We start from the raw sequence: 20349 nt of genomic DNA on the forward strand, positions 1-20349 counted from the left end.
TGAAGCTCCTACACATGAATAGTATAGGGCATAGTGCCCTTGAAAGATGTAAGCTGACTGTCAATCTGCATTCCACAAGCTAAACCATTCCCCTTCACTGTTTCGTCATATTCCACTGAATAGTCTCTTCAGAGGCCTTGCAGTCATTTTATTTTTACCATGCTAGGGATTTTGTGCTGTCATATGGAGAAGTATGATCATTAAGAAGGAACAGTGTCTAGGCACTAACTCAGATGACCACAGGTAAATTTCTTGCTTAATCAGTCTCACTCAGTTCTCCATAACCAAAAACTGGAAATGGAACAGAACCTGATTTCAAGCATATGTTAAGCAGATATATTGATTAAAGATTCTGAATTACTCTGAAACTGTTGCAATAAAATAGTAAGTATAATATTGATGCATGTATCAAAAAGTGGAAAACCCTGATTTCTTCTGAGGTGCCAGTACCCTGCATCTGAAGTGCCAGTACATGCCTATCTGAGTAGAGGCAGTAATTCTGCGTAGCACATTCTGTAAGCATCTGGCGAAAGAGCTAAATTATTCATGATGCTGGGGGTTATGAGCAAAGTATATTATCTTTAGCATCACAAGTGTATTTTCTACTTTACTGACTCTTCATCTTTTCAAACAGACTTCCAAATAGATTTTGAGATTAAAAGATAATGCCATTTAGCATGATTCACATAACCACCATCTTGGTCTCCACAGACATCTTGACTCAAGCTGAAGAACACACAGAACAGCTGAGTTTCTGATATTTAAATACTGCTTATTAAAGGTTGAAATTTGTCCTATGTCACTTGTAGGTGAGTATTAGAGAAAACTGTACAAATACAAGAAGCTTTGTGCATGAGGCAGTGAACCTACTCTAGGTACATATAGTGAGGAAACAGTCTTCAGCAGTCAACTACCTGTGGTTATATGGTAAAATTCTACGCCACATACAGCATAGAATTCTGGCTTAATGAGAAGAACTGCTTAAAACCTGTATTAACATTTCTAGGAAAAGTTTATCTTTAGGAAAAATGTTTTTATTCATTCATGAATTTTATTCATCCTGATGTTAAGAGTGGAAGTCTACAAATTAACTTTTCAGGATTTCTGCCTTTTGTAAATTTCCAATTTTCTGGAATCATGGGAGTCACAGAATCACAGAATCATACAATCATAGACTGAACTAGGTTAGAAAAGACTTTTAAGAACATCAAGTCCAACCATTACCCCAAGACTGCCAAGTCCACCACTAAGGTTCACTAAAAATAGGTATATTTTTTGAACACTTCCAGGGACAGCAATTCCACCGCTTCCCTGGGGAGCCTATTCAAATGCCTGACTATCCTTTCAGTGAAGAACTTTTACCTAATATCCAGTCTAAACCTCCCCTGGCACAGCTTGAGGCTGTTTCCTCTTGTCCTCCAACTTGTTACTTGGGAGAAGAGACCAGCCACTTCCTTGTTCCATCCTTCTTTCAGGTAGCTATAGAATCACGGAATAGATGAAGTTGCAAAGCATCTCTGGAGGTCATCTGGTCCAATCCCCCAGCTCAAACATGGTCATGTAGAACAAGTTGCCCAGGATCATGTCCAGACAGCTTTTGAATGTCTCCAGGGATGGAGACTCTGCAACCTTTCTGGGCAACCTGTGCCATTGCTCAGTCATTCTCACAGTGAAGAAGTAAAAAAATGTTTCCTGACATTCAGAGAGTACCTCCTGTATTTCATTTTGTCCGCAGTGCCTCTTGTCCTGTCACTGGGCACCACTGAAAAGAGCCTGGCTCTGTTTTCCTTGTACTTTCCCTTCCAGTACTTATATATATTAAGATCCCTCCTTAGTTTTCCCTACTCTAGGCTCAACAGCTCCACCTCTCTCAGCCCTTTCTTGTAGGAAAGATGCTCATCTTAGTGGCCCTTTGCTGTACTTGCTCCAGTAATACATATACCCTTGAATCCCTCAGCTCACAGTTCAAGCTGCCCAAATGTAAGGTGTTTCTACTATACAAAGAGTAAATACAGGTAAATAAAATAGCTATGGGAATATTGTCTAGCCCTGAGGCCAAGAAACATAGACAGCTTGTAATCCTCATGTTAAACTCTCTGCCTTTCTGTCCCCCACAAAAAAATGTTTTATTGCCTGCTAGAAGTGGTCTCCCTGCCATGCTATCCTCTAAAGGATGCTAGTGAGTGTTTGGCAGAGTGCTCACTGGTAAGTTTCCAGTTCAGAAATTGTGTAGTGAGGTTAGTAGGGTCTGTGGCCAAGGCAGCATTCTCTGGCTCCCAACATATGAAATGCTTTTCTCTAGAGAGTATGTGCTTGGGCACAGCCCCATGTGAATTCAAATATGTGACTTCTGTGTTGTTTCTGGAACATATGTGGTTTGTTTGGAGGGAAAAAAAACAGGTACCCATGTGCGTTCCTCCACATGGGTATATTTTAATGTGTTAAGTATTTTATGTATATCAATTGCTTTAATTCAACTTTAGAAATATCATTTTTGAAGACTATGTGCCTAGTTTTGTTTTATGTATTTCAGGTAAGAAATGAAAGGGATTCAGCTCAGACTCAGATTTTACAGGAACATACAGAGAACTGAGTTACACCCCCCACTACTCCTGGTCTGAGTTGGCAGAGTAACTTTATTGGTAAGTTAAGCACACTGAGGCATCTCACAAGTGCTTTCATAAGCACACATATTTATTATAGCAACACCGTCTGTCAGCAGCTTCCTTATAAAGCCCTATTTTCAGGGATTTATAGAGCGGACATATGTATCGTGGGGGGACAAGCCTACATTTGCAGAGCGATGACCTGATAGGTCTTTACTCTATTTTCTACAATTCTTTAAATAAGCTGTGTTGTTCACTTGGAGAAGGAGTAATATGTAAACCAAGCTGATTTTCTTTGTGAACAGCTTCAAAGTGTAAAAGAAATCAACTTTTCTCCTTTAATTTTTATGCATATAGACAAAACTGAATGATGTTTAGATGCTTGCATAATTTTAAAGAAGCCTTAGGTATTTTTAAATGTTCTTTGGCAAAAGTTATTTCACAGTGTGATCTAATCATACTTTTAATATTTAGAAAAAAAAAAAAGTATAGAAAACTAGATAAATCTGATCTGGGTTAAAAATGTTTTCTTTTGTCAAACAATGACCCCCTCCTGCCAGGCAGACTTGCTGCTCTTCAAAAAACGTCAGTGCCTCACCAAAAGTTAGCCAGGTAAGTCAAACCACTGAATAACATGAAAGAGCTTGTCCCACTGTTTGAGTTGCTTATGACAGACTTCTAGCAATAGCAAAAACAGAAATGCCTGAATATTACTAGAGAATCAGTGACATGAGGATCAACACTATGAATAAATGTTAATACGAAATCTGAAAAGGTAAGAGCAGATGAAAAAAACTCTAAAAGGACCATCTTCTCATCATGCGGGTCAAGATGACTAAATACTTCAAAATATTTCAAAATCCTTTAAATATTTCAGAAGATTGGAATATTTAAATAAAATAAGGAAGTGATTTGCTTAACTTTGATATATCTCAATGTTTCAATCACAGAAAAGTGATTTTTTGACCTACCTTATGACATTATTAGTATTTAAAGCTGTGTGTATGCATATATATATGTATTGCCTGTGGTCATTGCCTTTATTATGCTATTTATCAAAATAAAGACTCTGAGAAAATCAAATACAAATATATTGAGGTCAATGCCCACAATGTATGTTTCAGCATACTATATGCAGCTGCTGCACAATAATACAATATCAAAAATATAAAATGCAAAGTATTTACAGCCAACTTAAGGTGTTTTTCTTTAAACATGAACACTAAAGAAATAGAACAATATACAGACAGCTATATAAAATAGGAAAGTTTCTTTTCATTAGGGACTTACACTATGTTATTTTAAAAGTAATGCTTACTTTGTCTTACCCTGAAAATAATCCCGGACCTCAATTAAACTGGAATCTAATGAAACAGAAATGCAGCTCAAAGGAATTTATTAAAATGTCCTCTATCTGGCAAGACAGATTTAAGGAATGACAGCCAGGCTACTACTTTTCAAGCCACCAAAGATTTTTAGACATGCTACAGAAGTGCTCCTCTGCTAAATGATAAATGGAGAAGTGGCCTTTGGAAAAGGAGGCAGAGTAATAAAAGTGTCAGTAAAATACATCATGTAGGCAAAACTCATTGTCCATGAGTCTTCTTCAAGTAAGTTCATCCCACAAATAGTATTAACCTGGCTGAATGCTTTGGTTATGGAAATAGAATGTAATGAATATACCTAGAATATACCATGGTAGTATATTTATAATGCAATATATACAATGTATTACATCTATGCATATAAACATGCTTAGGTAGTAGATAAATGTATAATGCATGTGCCTTGCAACTAAACTTTTTGTTAAGCATACTAAAAGCCCCCATAATATTTCTTCATCTAGAGCAGTAGCTTTAAACTATAATCGTTTCCTATCGTTACATTTGAAGGTGAAGTTATAAATTTGATAACAAAGAGAACATTATTTCTGACTTCCTGGCGTGCAATTAAAGAATTCAAGGTATTATAAAATTACTCATCAGGTCACTCTTCCAGTAAACCTCATTTATTCACGTCTCATTTTCTAATAAACCAAAATATGTCTTACCTCTGACCTCTATAAAAATTTCACAGTGGACATGAAAGAAGGGAATCTGATTAATTTTTCCATTTTTACAGTAAGACAGCTTTTTTTTTCACTCAAACCCCAGCAATATATAACATTAGAGTAATATATATTAATACAAATTCTTCTTACTTAGGTCTATTTACCTCCTGGCAGTCATTATCAGAAATTTTACTTGAAACTAAATAAGTAAGGGATTTTTTCACACCAGTGATTAGTAATGAATAAACAGAGCAAGTACTAAAGCTGGCTTTGCACCTACTGAATGCTGCAAGTGTCTGTACTCATTTGATATGCATCTAGCAAAGCTTGGATGTTCCCAGAAGGCCACTCCATGAGCACTGAGAGAGCAGCGTCTGCTAGTGGTGCCTGTAATTCACAAAGACAGAAAATATTTATATAAGTGAGAGCAACTGGAAAGAATGAACCTTATTTAAACTACATTCCATGCTATTTCAAAAGCACACAGAGAAACAATTTCATGCAATGATTGTCAGTATACAGAGAACAGTAGTATAAGACCCTGAAATACATTTCAGTGTTCACTTGGTGGGGTTATAGCAGTCTTTTCTTAATTACAAAGATTTTTATGTTTTGCTTCATTTTCACTTTGCCTGATAGGTTATGTCAAATTGATTTGTTCTGAGCTTTTTCTCTCTGGCTATAATGCATATATGTATGTGTATACATATATACCACAGAGACTATATGTAAGCTATAAGAGAAAGAGTATATGTACATGCATACACTATATTTATGTATGTACACTATAAATATGTGCATTTCATATAGATATATTCATGTACATGCATATATACATATGTACAGGAGTCTAGTAATGATGATTATGTCTAGAACACAATGCAAAAGTTTTTTTTTTTGTTCATAAAATTTCAAAATAATACTGTACCTGTGGCATTGAGAGGACATCGATTGAACGCCATGTCCCCAGCTGGGGTCCTTTTCCACACCATTGACATCAAATAGTCTTCAGGACATATTTCATACGGTGCTGCCATTTAAAAATGGGAATTTAAATAGAAACATTAACATTAAAAATATATTTTATATCAGAACTGTATGTCTTCAATCTTATCCTAATTTTTCCTGAGATGTATATGTTAATATAATTTGGTTTAATTTTAAGAATGAAGCACAAAAATGAAAAATGCAAAACTTGTAGGTTTTTTATAATATCATTGTGATGCTATTTATTTCATATAACCTGTACTTTTATTTTCCTCAGCAAACAAACATTCTCTAGGTTTCAGTCTCAATGTTTATAGGTTTGTATCTTTTTTGTTGCTCTCTTTTGATCAATAACATTAAGCACCTATCAGAAAATTATGACTCTTAAAATGTAATAAGCAGTGATGCTTATCTTTCTTACACTAAATTTTTTAAAGATTTTTCTAAAAATTAACTGTATGTGAAAGAATCTGTTCTGAGACCACAGCTGAAACGTTAAATGTGTGAAAGGTATCAAATGAGAGCTGTATATTCTGAAGACCAAAAAGGAGGTTATTTCCTTGAAATGTGTTTCAGTGCCAGCTGGTAATTAAGCAAGTATAGTCAATAATGTGGAACTGAACCCAGGACAGGGGCTACAAAACAAAATTGCAATGCCATTTAAAGGGAAAAATATTTTCACAATTTTGTAGTAACAGGACTGCATGGGGAAAAAAAGCTTCTGCAAATGCTTCGTGTTTTTTTTTTTCACATGGTCATGATTTACAGATTCATTTTCCTTTTCTTTTTTTTTCTTTTTACTGGAGATTCCCGGTTTATGATTTTTGAGTAAATTAACACAGCAAACATCTGGTTGAAGTCACCTCACAATTGAAAAACACTAGTTGCTGAAATCTAATTAATCCCAAATTCAGCAGAGAAAAGCCATGAATATTATTATTTGTATTTCAGGAAAATTGAACCCCACTGTATTACAGCAGAGGAGCTACAAAACAAGAAAAAGGAAGCGAGAAATAAAAGTCTATCGCTATAGCAGATGGGGTGATAAGGCAGGAAGCAATTCAATGATTCACCCATGGCTGCATGGGAAATCTCTAGCAGAAGCAGGAACATACCACAGATTGTGCCAATCCCATTTCCTAACCCACAAAACTGTCCATCTTTCCCGTTTTGTTCTTCTGCTGACTCTACGGTGAGTAAGGGAAGTGAGCAGACTTCTACACAAAGATGTACCCTCTTTTTGTGGAGGACAAAGAATACCTAGCAGATGGCTCAGTAATACTAATATGAATCACAGTCGGGAAGAAAAATTGCTTGCTAAATCTGCCTCACCATCAGCATTCCTGAATCGTAAATCAAGACGGTGCTGCTAAAAAATCAAGAGATCCACTAATGGCAAAACCCAAAGAAAGTCAGTTATATTCATAATCTAGAATACTAGCACTGGTTTAGACATGGCCAAAAAGTGAATGCATCAGGCCAGTGTTAAAATGGGAAAAGCCAGATTTTGATAAACATAAGCCATCTGGTGACATAAGCAAATGGAATTTCCATTCTATTATGACCTTATAAACAAAACAAATGTTCTGATTTGGGGAGTGTAAATTAACATAATGAGGAGGTAATCTTATAAATCACATAAATTTGCTAAAGCTTAGAGCTCTTTGAGAAGTGTATTTGTCATGCAGCTGTGGCCATTTCAAATGTGTTGTGTTCACTAATCAACACTTTACGTGCTGATTCTTAGAGCTGAAACTCTTACTTCCCTCCAAACACTGAATGTTAAATGTGGTTTATTTTATTAAAAAAACCCAAAACCAAAACCAAAAAAAAACCAAACCCAAACCAAACCCCAAAACCAAAACCCAAACCAAAACTATGCATACTTATATACACCATATTTTCTCTTTTATGTTAGCACATCACAGGTAGTATCAGAGATTTCCCATCTATTTGGAAGGGTACTTTTTGTGTGCCTTTGTGTCACACTTTTCAGAACTCAAGATTATATTTTAATTTTAGCCTAGTGCCAGAGATAATCTGTGCACCTGTGCATTGTGTTCAGAGTAAAAGGCATTTCCAAGACTGAGTTACCAGGAAAGAGATGTGAGAAAAAGTCAGAGGTTGGAAGAGGTATCATTTAGCCCAGGTAAAGAAGCTTTCCTGGTCCCAGGCTGACTATGCATTGTACAAATACCTTAGATCAAGCACTGCTGCACATAAAAAACAAACCAGCTCTTCACAAAGCTAAAGTATAGCTGGCAGAAATTACTAATCAGGCATCCACCCACACTAAAGCATCTGTGAGGCTCCAACCAATGTTGCCCATGAAGACATTACAGTCACACTGCAGTGGTATTATATCTGAGTTAAAAAGCTTTGCTGACCTTTCTGGCTCTGCTCAGGACCAGTTCAAGTATTTCTCTAACTATGGCACAATTAATTCATAACACACCCACAGATAAATGTAAGCTAGCTGTACAAAATCATAGAGAATTGCTAAAATTTAGAAGCAAACAGCAGATACCGAGGTAAATTTGCTAAAACTGGCAAATAAATAGCAGATCTCTCCTTCACTAATGATGTGATTCATCAGTATCTTCCCACACATAGCATGTACTCAGATTTACCACCCCTGTAATGATAGGCCTGAATTCATTCCACCTAAGCATAAACACTCAACAAAGTCTGCGGTCTAGAAGCAGTCTTTTTCTGATGTTACTGGTGAGAGGACATAAATCTCCAAGAGGCAATCAAACCACCTGGAATATAAGGAAGCTCTGAACAACACACAAAGCAACAGAAACACAACCTCATAGAGTATATGATCTACCTAGGCAGCTAACAAGTTAGTCAACAACACAGTAGCTTACAAATAAAGCTAGAACTACAGTTAGTCTCTTGAATCCTAATTCAATGCCACAGGCAAAATTATCTTCAAAAAAAGGCAATGGAAAAAAGATTTTGAACATCTTGTAGAATAGTGCTGTAATCAGAGCTAAACCAAACCATACAGGTTTAATTTTAATTACTTGTTGACAATTATTTGACTCTTTTTCCCCTTCTCATATTCTACTGTATGTAGCTAGTGGTGATGCTGAAGAAAACTTCCACTTTCAGTAGGAAATAATGAGCTAGTCTTCAGCAGAAGTTGTGCACTGTTATCTTTTTATTAGCAAACAAGGTAGTCTATCATTGTTTTCAGAAACATTTTGGTCAAAACAATTCCTGTATTATGTTTTCTACCACTGACAATAGGCTTATGAGAAAAAAAATGAGAATCTGTTTTATGTAAAATCTTGGTAAAGCATAAATATTGGGATATGTATAGAATTCTTATAGAAGTAACTATTATAGAATTCAGTATTTCTGGAAACCTATTCTATATTATTGGAACCTAATGAGAACATGGTCCTATTATCTTAAAAATAATTTTATGGAAGTCTTCTCTCCTGAATAATACCATACTTTGTTCTCAGTTCTCACAGCTCTTAAGTTTTTACTGACACATTCGATGGGAGTTAGCTTGTCTCTCTCACACATTTCTCTAAAAGTTTCTGATCAACTTGCCATGTAACTCCTTATCAGTCACAGGTTGGATTTTCTTTTGTTAGCCAGCTGTCTCCCTTATTCCTATGAGAAAGAGCTACTGTTCCTTCATTCTGTGTAAGTTTTCTGCAGTGACTCCTATATGGCTAGCAGCTTAGCAAATCTGGAAGTTTTTTTCCTGTCTCTGATTTGTTTCCCATTTTCTGAAGTTAGCCTTCCCAAAAGGATGCTTCTAATTCAGAGTTCTAAATCCTTAACACTGCTGACCTACTGGGAGTTAAATCTAATTTTAGACATTTGGAATGTAACAGCAGAACAATGGCTGAAGCCAAAACATCTTTATATATTTGTTTTTCATTCCCAGCATATTAATAAGAAGGAAACAACCGTTTTAAAGTTCATAGCTGTGAAATAAATCACAAAGATACTCAGCATTTGTCCAGAAATGTGACATGGTCTGATATGGTTTAGTGGTGGACTTGGCAGTCCTGGGGTAACAGTTAGACTTGGTCATAAAGGTCTTGTCCAAACGAGTTGATTCTATGACTCTATAAGTCAAGATGTTTGAGAAAACAACTTTCATGTAATATTTCTAAGCCTGCTTTTCTTAGTGCTGCTTAAATTCAGCTTCTATGAGTGTCTGATGTAATTAAGTCCCTGCCCAAACCATCTGCAGAGAATCACTGATCAGCTACAACGAAAATACTTTATAATGGTCAAAAAAAACAGGACTCAAACTATGAAAAGTCCAGTCGAGATCTTCAGCCAGTCTGAAACAGACAGCTCTGTTTGCAAAGTATCTTCTTAACAGCAGCCAGCATAACAGAAAAAAGTTTTAATTATCCTTTTGCTTCCACAGTTTAAAGTCAGCTATAATTTAATTTTCTGTAAGCTTATAGACCTCTGCATTACACAGATATACAGAGCTAAGGATCTGGTCTTACGCTAATGGCAAAGCAATTCTAATATTAGAAAAAAAAAAACAACATCTCAGCCTGTCATGTTTTCAATGACTTACACAGAAAAAGAAACCACTGAGACAAAAATAGCTTTGCTGAACTATTTTAGCGCTATTGAAGAAAATCATACGAGTAATGAAATTTGCTTATACTTTGATTGATCATTTCTGTATAGCATTTTTGAGTTTTGCTTGGTGTTGATAAAATGTAAAGCTGATTTCCTAAATGTCAGTCTAGAAACAAAGAAATCAAACCTGTTATTCATGTTTAATCTTCTGCACAAGTATAGCTTATCAAAAGGTGGTTTAGGTTATGGTTTCTATAATCACACTGATTCTAATCTAGAATTAATCAAGTAAATAAATAAATTTACCAAATGGCAAATAAAACCCTGTGTGCGTTTGACTTGTAAATACATCTGTAAAGTATTTTATTAACAGCAGGTGGCAACCTTTGTAAATTGGACTGCAGCAGCATGGTTTTACTTTTAAACATATAAATGCAAATTATTTCAAGAATGGTTTTATAAGCAGAAGCTGGTTGATAGGAACGTCTGCTTATTGAGAAGATTCATATTAGCATTCTCTTAGTGCTGTGCTTTTATAGAGGAAGTCTGCATAAACTATGGAAATTATATTTTTTCAGGAATTAAGTACAAATACTCTTTCATACTGCTATTCAAATAATGAATATTTTATCAAAATTAAAGAGATCATTTGAGACGTAAGTTAAGTTTGGTTAACTTCTCCCGTGTAGTATTATAACCTAGTAAGTACAAATAGTCCTATTGTTATTCTTCAAATGCAATGAGATTCATTGTTCTACTGTACTGCAGACACCTTGAGAACTGTTCATTGATGGCTGTCAAGGGATAAACATGCTGCCTATGAAAATATAACATAACTTGATAATATAAAATTCACATCTGATGTATTACTCATGTCCTGAACCAAATCATCCCTGCCATTTAAGGCCTTTCTCTGACTATCAGAGAACAAGTCATCAAAATATCCAGAAGTAAAAGAAATTGCTAAATTGATTTTTGCTGCTTCCTGGCTTGCAGGTGAGAACACATAATTTCCCAAGTGAATGGCCAAGACATCTTATACTCCTTACACCTTATTTTGTTATCTTACACCTATCCACCAATGTATCCTTTTACTTTAGGACAATGTGTCTTTACACTTATACATGATCAGATTCACCAGCTGTCATCTTTATTCATCACTTTTGAAGAAGCTCAAAAGTACACCTTTATTAGCTTTCAGGGGGAAAAGCTTAATTCTGTTGGGAGGGCAAAGTAAAAAGTGCTGCAAATAAATATATTTAAGCATTATATTAAAATGGGAAAGATGTGCCTTTTCATTTTAAATTACTTTTTATAAAATGTTTCACATGTATTCACTCATTATATACAATACAGTAAGGTTCACTTTTTTCCTGCAATGGAATTTATCCCAAATATATGACAAAGATGTCTCTTGCCTATTGGATGAAAGGAATCATACGATTTACAAAACCAGCCCTGATATTCTGAGAAACAGTGAATTCAAAAAGAATGGCTGTCCCAGACAATATAGGCATACCTATGCAATGAAATATTTTTCTGATAAGTTTCTTTACTATGGCATTTTGATTTATTCAAAACATTGATGCGTTGCTCATATATCCAATGGGGCTATTTTACACCTACCTACATAAACACAACTCTACTAAGAAAACCAGCAGTGACTTGTCTAAAGCAAGGCTAGATATGGCTCTATAGCTACTGCTCTATGGATGTTGACTTGTCTCTGCTGGAGGTGACCATTAAAGTAAGCCATACTGCAGTGTAGACAATAACAGCGATTATATTTGCATCTCACCAGGACACCTCTGCTCACTGCACCGTCTAACTTCCTCTCCGGTTCCTTCACACTGTTGCCCGGTCACGGCAGCACCTTGACAGATCCTTATTCGCCTCTCCCAGCCACCGTCGCAGGATTTGGAACAGCCACTCCAGTGGCCCCACTGGTTCCACTGGCCATTTGCTGCTCAGAAAAACACAGTTATGATGGTGACATGATGACAGTCATAAAGGAGGATATATAGTTTACTCCTTACTTGAGGAAAACCTCCCCATATATAACTGATAGCAACAGAAATGGTAGATGTAGACACAGGGAAGATGAGGAAGTCCTTACTTGGCTCCTGAATATAGGATTGCTGTCTAAGTGACTTGCATCTTTGGATAAAATAAAAGGAATTGGTGCACATCAACTTTCACTTAGACTGCAAAACATATATTGTCCCTTTTGTACTTTTTTTTTATACACTTGCATAGTGTTGTTGTAGGGTAATCAAAGACATTTATAATGCACATAAGTACCCTTTAAAAAACTAAATTAAAACGTTTCTGCATGTGATATTTTAGCAGCTTGATTTTTACATGCTCCGACAGTGCAAATGAGGCTTGAAAGATGGTATAAATATAATTTACCCACCCTGGAAGGCTTCTTTTATACTTGCCAGAGTATCATGAAGTAGTCTCAGTGTAAAAGGGAATCAAACATATCTCTTTGAAACTGAGGAATGTCCTTTAAAAGTTGATAAAAAAACAAACAGCTGATACACAGCCCATCATGCAGCCTTTCTGGACTTACCCTTCGGCTTTTGTCTTATCAGTTAAAGTGAATGAGGCCCCAGGTCTCCCTCTAAAGGTGGCTTCTCTGGCCCTTTGCAGCCTGCCGAGTCCTGTGGTAGCATGGGAACTTGCCTGTGTATCTCCAGTTAGTGCCTCAGAACTACTGGCAAGACTGTCCTGAGTCTCCCCTGAGCAGGGGAAGCAGAGATGCAGCTCCCTGCACCAGTTGGTACTCACCAGTACACTCAGGGTTGAAGCACTCCCGGCTCTCAGCCCAGGGCCCTCTGCACTCAGAGCCGCCATGGGCTGCTGCTGTGCACTGCCGGCTCCGCTGCTGGGTGCCGTTGGAGCAGGTCACTGAGCACTGGCTCCACGAGCTCCACTCTTGCCACTGTCCGTCGACTGCCACAGCAGGCAAAAAAGAGATGAATACAGCAGAGTTATCACCTAAGCCAGGAAGGGCTTTGTGACATCTTTCTAGGCTAGAGAGTTTCAACTTAGACCTGAATGCAGACCCTCGGACTGTGCCTAGCCTGAAGATGGTTCACTTCTGGCAGCAATCAAGTACAGCCATTATGAGCTACTTTAAAATAATTTAAAACTGTTTTCCTTTTTCTTCAAGTAAAGAACGCTGCATCTCCTCTAAATGTACACTGATACAAAAAAGGCTGAATTATTTTGTTCACATACCATGCAGTTTGAAAGGCCTTATTAAAAACAAGGCCTTATAAGAGACTTGTCTTGTCTTTTTAGGCAAAAGTGGAGGCCAATCTTGTATCATTTAAACCCTGAGCCCCTCAGAGCAATTTACTGTAGATGCAGTGATCATTCAGATGCATCAGTTTATAAGATTACTGGTCTTGACTATGAAATTAGGTCTCTTTAGTCAAATAGCAATAGGAAAACAGGAGTTACCACTTTGTCTTACACAGGCTCTGTTCTCTGCACTTTTATATTGTTGAGCATACTTTTAGCATTAATCCTCCCTGTAACGTAAATGATCCCAGCTCTTCGACATTTATTGATGTAAAATGTAGGACGAAAATCGCTTTCCTTCCTCCTCAGGTCTGCTTGTGCAGAACGCATACTGCATAATCTTCCTTTTGAATTTGTCAAGCTGAATTTTTAAACACTATAGATATGGTGACCAGTTCTGTGTTTAGCATTTTGTATTAGTCTATACATTTTGAGTTTGACAGAATATTCCCACGGGTAAAGGTTTAGGGCTGGTATTTTTTTATTTTACATATCAGAAAGCTTCTTGAGGTAAATAAAAATATTAAAAACCAAAATAATAAAAAATACAGATTGATTAGGTTTCCATAGAAGTGAAAAATCATATGGTCTTAAATATATACTAGGACTACATGGTAGTTTTGAAAATGGGTGTTATGAAATGTGTTATTACTGATTGTGATAATTCAGAATCCTGTGTTCATACAGACTTCAGCAATCACCAGTTCCTCACTGCAGCTGCAATTACCCAATATAAATTCAAAATGTAGGTTGTGATATAATTTTGATTAATACTTGTCCTTGAAAACCTGTTTTATATAACTATTATTTTGTAGTATCTTACTTAGTGCATTTGCTAACCCCTGACTTCAGGGTTCTTCTAAAGGAGGGGTGGAATAGCAGCTTCCTAAGTTAATGGTACTAATTAAAAGAGGAAGCAGAATCTTTAGGTTAGTGATTGAACATACTGTGTCTGCATGGGTGCACCGCTGTTTAGTAAAATATAGAGGTGAACTATTTTACTGTTGTCTGATCGTAACTACACAACATTTTAAACAGTTCAGTTACTATTGGCATCTCTAATGCTTAGGATCTTGGCAACCAGTGGATTGAAGAGGCTTTTTTTCCTAAAATTCTATATTAAATATTCTATGTAATGCCTGGTTGTGAACCACTTCTAGATGCAAATGCCTCTGAAACTATGAAACTGTGTCCTGATAATTTATTCAGCAGAAAATGGAAATCTTTCCAAACATGGAAGCTGCTTGCATTCATTAATCATAAAAGCTTTATGTGAAGAAGAAAACATTATGGAAATTATATTTCAGTGCAACCTCTTTAGTTTTATTCATTGCTATATAGTATTATTTAGGGTAGGAAAGATTGAATCAATTATTATAGTGTTTTTGGTGAAAATTCATTCTGTGGCTGCTCGTATGTATTTTGCATATCTTCTTGTTACCTTTAGGAGCAAACAGCGTGTGAGGTTTCTATTTCAGAAATACTGTTAAAAGACTAAAGAATTCAGCAAGAAGATTCCTTTATAAAATTGAACATTCAAATTACAGCAAATCTTAGCATTCAGCAAAGATTTAAACAGTTGCAGGACTGTAACCAGTATATAACTACCTCTGGTGAAAGTCATTTATGTACAAATGACAGTTCAAAATCCAGAACTCTCAAATAACTTCTTATTTTGACAGCTAAGATGAAATATCTTTTCTGTTTCTTTGCAATATTGACGTGAATTGAATGCATTAATTTCTTCTCTGCTATTTTATTTGGTATTCCTTTTTTTAACTTTGTTGTCAACTCTGCTTCATGTTCATATATCATGTTAATTACTTCTGCGTAGGCACATGTACAATTGCACTGCTACCAACTTGGCCAAAAATTGGATTAATTCGAAATTTTTGCAGCTACATTCAGCACTAAAACTTTTTTTTTTTTTAAAATTGTCCTAAAGTTGTAGTAGACTTTGTGGACTAGGAAAAAAAAAAAATCTAAGAAATTTAGTTTTAATTCTTTGAGGCACTAAGTTCCATTTTTTCCTTTATCTCTGTTTTTAAATCATCAGACAACCATTTGCTACTGAAATGCCCATCAACCATTTTCAGGAAGAGCTCAAGCCACAGAGAATCTATTTACAGCAGTGTTGTTAACTCTGGATATTCAACAAACTCACTGCGAGGGCAACCTTCACACTGTCAGACGGAACCTATGAAAGAAATTACACTACAGCTACCTCATACCTTTACAATACCTAAGTCTTACAATGAGTTCAATAACAATAAATTATCATAATATATATAATCTTTATGGTTATTAAACTTATGTTAATACTTATATATTATACACGTATATAAAATATGCATTTTATTTATAGATATATATATACTTTTTATAAGGTCAGATATTGACAAGACAAAGGGTAATGGCTTTAAACTGAAATAGGGTAGATTTAGATTAGATATGTTAAAGAGGTTCTTTACTGTGAGAGTGGTGAGACACTGGCACATGCTGCTGAGAGAAGTTGTGGGTGCTCCATCCCTGGAAATGTTCAAGGCCAGGCTGGATGGGGCTTTGAGCAATCTGGTCTAGTGGAAGATGCCCCTGCCCATTGCAAGGGGTTGCATTCTATGGTTTCATTCTATGATTCTATGATGTATGCATACATACGTGTCTACATCTATACATGCATATAAATACACACGAGTCGCTTAAAATCTTTACTGTAATGGTGGGATTCAAATAATGCCCTAGCTTGTTTCAGCCTTTCTCTCTGCACACAAGTAAATACTACCTACCTTGAATAAATTAATGTAAATTAAAATTTGGTGGTTTCCCAAATATGTTTGTTGTATAATGAATGTTTACAGTGAACCTCTAATAAACATAATGCAAACAGATATAGTGGACACAAACCTTTTGTCCTCTGATTGTTTCCCTTTAAGCCACACTCAGCTGTTTGCCTTTTGGTTCTCCAAGACCCACCCTGAATCAAGCTTTCCTACACAGCGTACCCCACCCTAGAGGGAGAGTATCTTGAAGAAATTAGATATCTGCTTGTGTAGTACCTCGAGCAGAGTTACAATCCTGATTATATTCTTTAATCAGTACAGTCTGAATTATGAACAACATTACCCCATTTGCTCACTGTGCATAACCGTTTTTCCTGTGCGAAGGGTGATAAAAGAAATCACAAACCCACATTGAATACACTGTAACAAAACAAAGAGTTCCTATATGAGCTCACCAGGGCAGAGTGCAATATTGCAAGGTTTATGTTGTGTTTCAGGTCCATCACATGATCTTCCCCCGTACTGGGGAGGTATACATGACCTTGTCCTAGTTCTTTGGCCTCGACCGCATGTGAATGAACACAAACTCCAAGGTGACCATTCCTCCCAAACGCCATGTACTGCAACAAACCAAACAGATTTTAACCAGAAACAGACACACAAGTAACAGAAGGCTTTAAAAATAAACAAGATCAATATTTTAAATAGGAATTATTTTGCTAATGCCAAATAAATCACTATAGGTAATATTTACCATTGGGAAATAAATCCCTTATAAAATATAGTTAATTTCTATTTTTAAAGTATATTTTCTCTAAGAGATCATTAACTTTGAACCATTTTTTCTAAACTAATCTTACTACCATATTTTCTTTCTTTTACTCTTTTAAGAAAGATGGTTTCCCTTTTCAAAAGAAAGTTACAATATCTTTGGTGCCTGACTTGAGACATGTTTAACAGTCCTGATTTTCAGGAGACTAGTTTTTTTGAATATCAGGGATATAATGATTTAACAAGACAGCTCTAAAAACACGAAGCAATCAAAATTAAGCTTTCTTTTGAAAATATAGAAAAAATGCAATCATTTCTTACTGTCAACATCATAAACAATTGTTAAAAACAATTATTAAAACAATTGTTTCACTTGTTTAAATTCTGGTGGAAAAATGGTATGATCTGCTTGATTGTCTTCCTCAAAAATTCCAAGACCACAGAAGCAAAAGAGATTTGTGGTATTTCTTTACATGAACATCATTGATTTAATATACTCAGTAATACATGCACCATTTCATCTTAAATGCTCACTCAACAAACCTCAAATACTTTCAGGATACACAATAAATTACAAACACATACCAATATTTTTATACACAAGTATTACATATTATAAAGAATCATAGATGTTTTTCCAGCTGCAAGACAAACTAAAATACTATATCCATATGTGCTTATATACTACATACATTCCCTTTCCATAAACAGAGTTAAATTTTCAGAAATTTCTATATTACAGTTAAGCATGTACTAGCAAACAAATTCCATACATGCACTGGTAAGCCAGTTCTTTATAAATTGGAAAATACTGAAAAGCAACCTTTAGTTATTTTTCTGTTGCTTAAATAAAAGTAGTTGCACAGGTTTAAATTAGGCTTATGAGGAAAGGAAAGTAATAATGAGATTTGTAGTAATGCTAGACATTTAAGAAAAATACAGACACTTACTACCCAGACTGAGCATCACACTCCATATCACATAACTGTGTGTTTCTGCAACCCTGTCTGTTTGAAGGGTGTCTGGAGGGTGAAATAGTGTATAACATCTCAGTGTATCATTGGTAATGATTCACAACATTACAGAAGAAATAGATTTTTCTGCTTTTTCCTCACTTTTTTTCATCACTGTGAAAGAACTCGTATATAGGTTTCCTCTGCCCTGAAGGCACATACCACCTGCCCAGTTTCTACAAATAAAACACTTTTCTTGTAGGGATCAGAATAACATTTCCTGAGGTGAAATTCAGTTGCAAGGGTGCAGAAGGATGTTCAGCTCCCTGATAAATTATCACAAAATCACCAGTAAGATCAAGGGGAATTCTGCATGTAGGTAAGTTCTTTTGCATTTCATTAAAAGTAAGGAAAAACATCATTTCAGACTCCATGTTGAGGTAAAAAGCTTGTTAGGTAACTTCTGAGAAATTGTACCTGACAGAAGACGTCAAGCTTTATACAAGGAATATTTTAACACACTAGTTAACAGCTCAGTTGCTGGAAAGTTTTTAGTTGGTCATATAGAAGTGGTCTAAAATAATGTTTTTATTCCACATCCTACATGGTTAGCTTTATTACAATTATCTTATTCTAAGTATCACATCAATCTGCATTATATTAACTAAAAAAAAACCCGAAAAACCAAAACAACTTAAATCTCAGGAACATTCCAAATTAATGTTAAAGTGACAGATTACAGTCTAATTATTTTAGAAACCTTGAGTAACTGTGAGATTTTGGTCAAAACCAGCTAACCTAACTCATCTACAACTAGCAAACTGATGCTTACATATGCATAGAATCCCTTACATTTCATCTTTTCTCACAGGTGCTATACTTTAACAGCTACTCTGATCTAGCCATATGATCTGAAGAATTTTTTTCTCATTGGCAAAGCATTAGATTCTGAATCCTGATGTATCTCTAAGGCTCCAAATTTATTATCATACAAGAAAAATTAATGAGAAACCAATTTGTCAGATCAGATTCCGAACACTGGTCAGTAATAATAATGTTATAGTTTCATCTTCTGATACAATAATGGTTAAGATGCTCAGGTGCAACAAGAACTTCAAAAAGTACATAACATAGCAAAAGAAAAAATAATGTAAATTAGGAAAAGATTATTCTGTAAAGAAATAATTAATTAGAAAGGCCTTGATGCTACGTAGAAACAGACTGATTTTTTTTAAGGTACATATGCATTTATTGGTTAATTTGAAGTTAAAATGCTGCCAAAATGTTGTTAGTTATCTTCATTTTAAAATTACAAAAACATGTGCTGAGGGGCTCTTTAGTGATACTGTCTTGAACCAAAAGGTTGTATATCTCTTCTGCCAAAAGTGCCTGCCTGTTAATAGCAACATTCAATAATTCTTTTGTGATTTTTGAATCTGAACATAGCCCAAACCAAAATGCTTCACTGTGGGTGAACTCAGACTCTCAGCAGCCTCTATCTGTTTGTTGCTTAAATTATTCTGTGCCCAAAATCCTCTTCTATGACAAATTTTTATCTCATTACGCAAAAGACTTCTTGTATGTATCGACTTTTATATCTGAAACTAGTAGATAACCAATGAAATCAAGAGTGAAAAAGGAATAACAATAAGAAAACAACTATTGTCAGCAAACAAATATCAAGGAGAATTAATCTGTTCAATGCTTTATAGAAGCATATGGTATTATCCAGATAAACTTTAAAAAAAATCCTAATTTAAAATTTCTTATCTTTGAATATTTTTTTGACATTTCAATTACATTTTCTTTCTTTAATACCATTTGCTAAATGCAAAAAAAAAAATTAATATCTGATGAATTATATAGCTAGATGAGGCATGCCAAATTACACCAGATGGAGAGCTAGCCCACAGAGGAGTTACTATTTTCTATAACACAGTTTCAGATGCAAGATTCATTATTTGGGACAAAAATATTCAGATTATCGCCAACTTATCTGTCAAAAACATTGCTACCACAACAAGTCTGGATTACTGCAAAGCATCTTTCCCTTCTTTCTGCCACTCTGTGAACCTAATCATATTGAAGTGAACACCCACAGTGTTCACAATACGCAAATGCTGTGAACTGGGAGGAGGCGTGAGGCCTTGCTGGCCTTCATCCTACAAGTATATTTTGGGAGACTTTTATTGGGGTTTAAATGCTTTTGATTTGATCAGCTTTAAGCTGAGCAGAAATTGAAAAGTTACTGTTACCGAAGTTTCAACGTAAGTAGTACTGGTCCAGTACTAGACAGTGCGATTAAGTGCACCCTC

General features: G+C 35.5%; 1 protein-coding gene across 8 annotated transcripts in view; it reads right to left on the reverse strand.

The window, feature by feature from the left end:
- ADGRB3 (adhesion G protein-coupled receptor B3) overlaps nucleotides 1–20349 on the reverse strand; it is a 468139-nt gene that overhangs the window by 251983 nt on the left and 195807 nt on the right. For all 8 annotated transcript variants that reach the window (XM_057418854.1, XM_057418850.1, XM_057418851.1 and 5 more), the window contains 5 exons: nucleotides 16766–16930; nucleotides 13012–13176; nucleotides 12017–12181; nucleotides 5585–5686; nucleotides 4937–5043 (listed from right to left, as the gene is read on the reverse strand). In XM_057418854.1, coding sequence (XP_057274837.1) covers nucleotides 4937–5043; nucleotides 5585–5686; nucleotides 12017–12181; nucleotides 13012–13176; nucleotides 16766–16930 — 704 coding nt within the window. The remainder of the gene's footprint in view (nucleotides 1–4936; nucleotides 5044–5584; nucleotides 5687–12016; nucleotides 12182–13011; nucleotides 13177–16765; nucleotides 16931–20349) is intronic.

The sequence above is a fragment of the Pezoporus wallicus genome, unplaced genomic scaffold (genome assembly GCF_028554395.1).
Source record: "Pezoporus wallicus isolate ANWC-B61680 ecotype Strahan unplaced genomic scaffold, APGP_CSIRO_Pwel_v1 contig_4901, whole genome shotgun sequence".
Taxonomy (NCBI): domain Eukaryota; kingdom Metazoa; phylum Chordata; class Aves; order Psittaciformes; family Psittacidae; genus Pezoporus; species Pezoporus wallicus.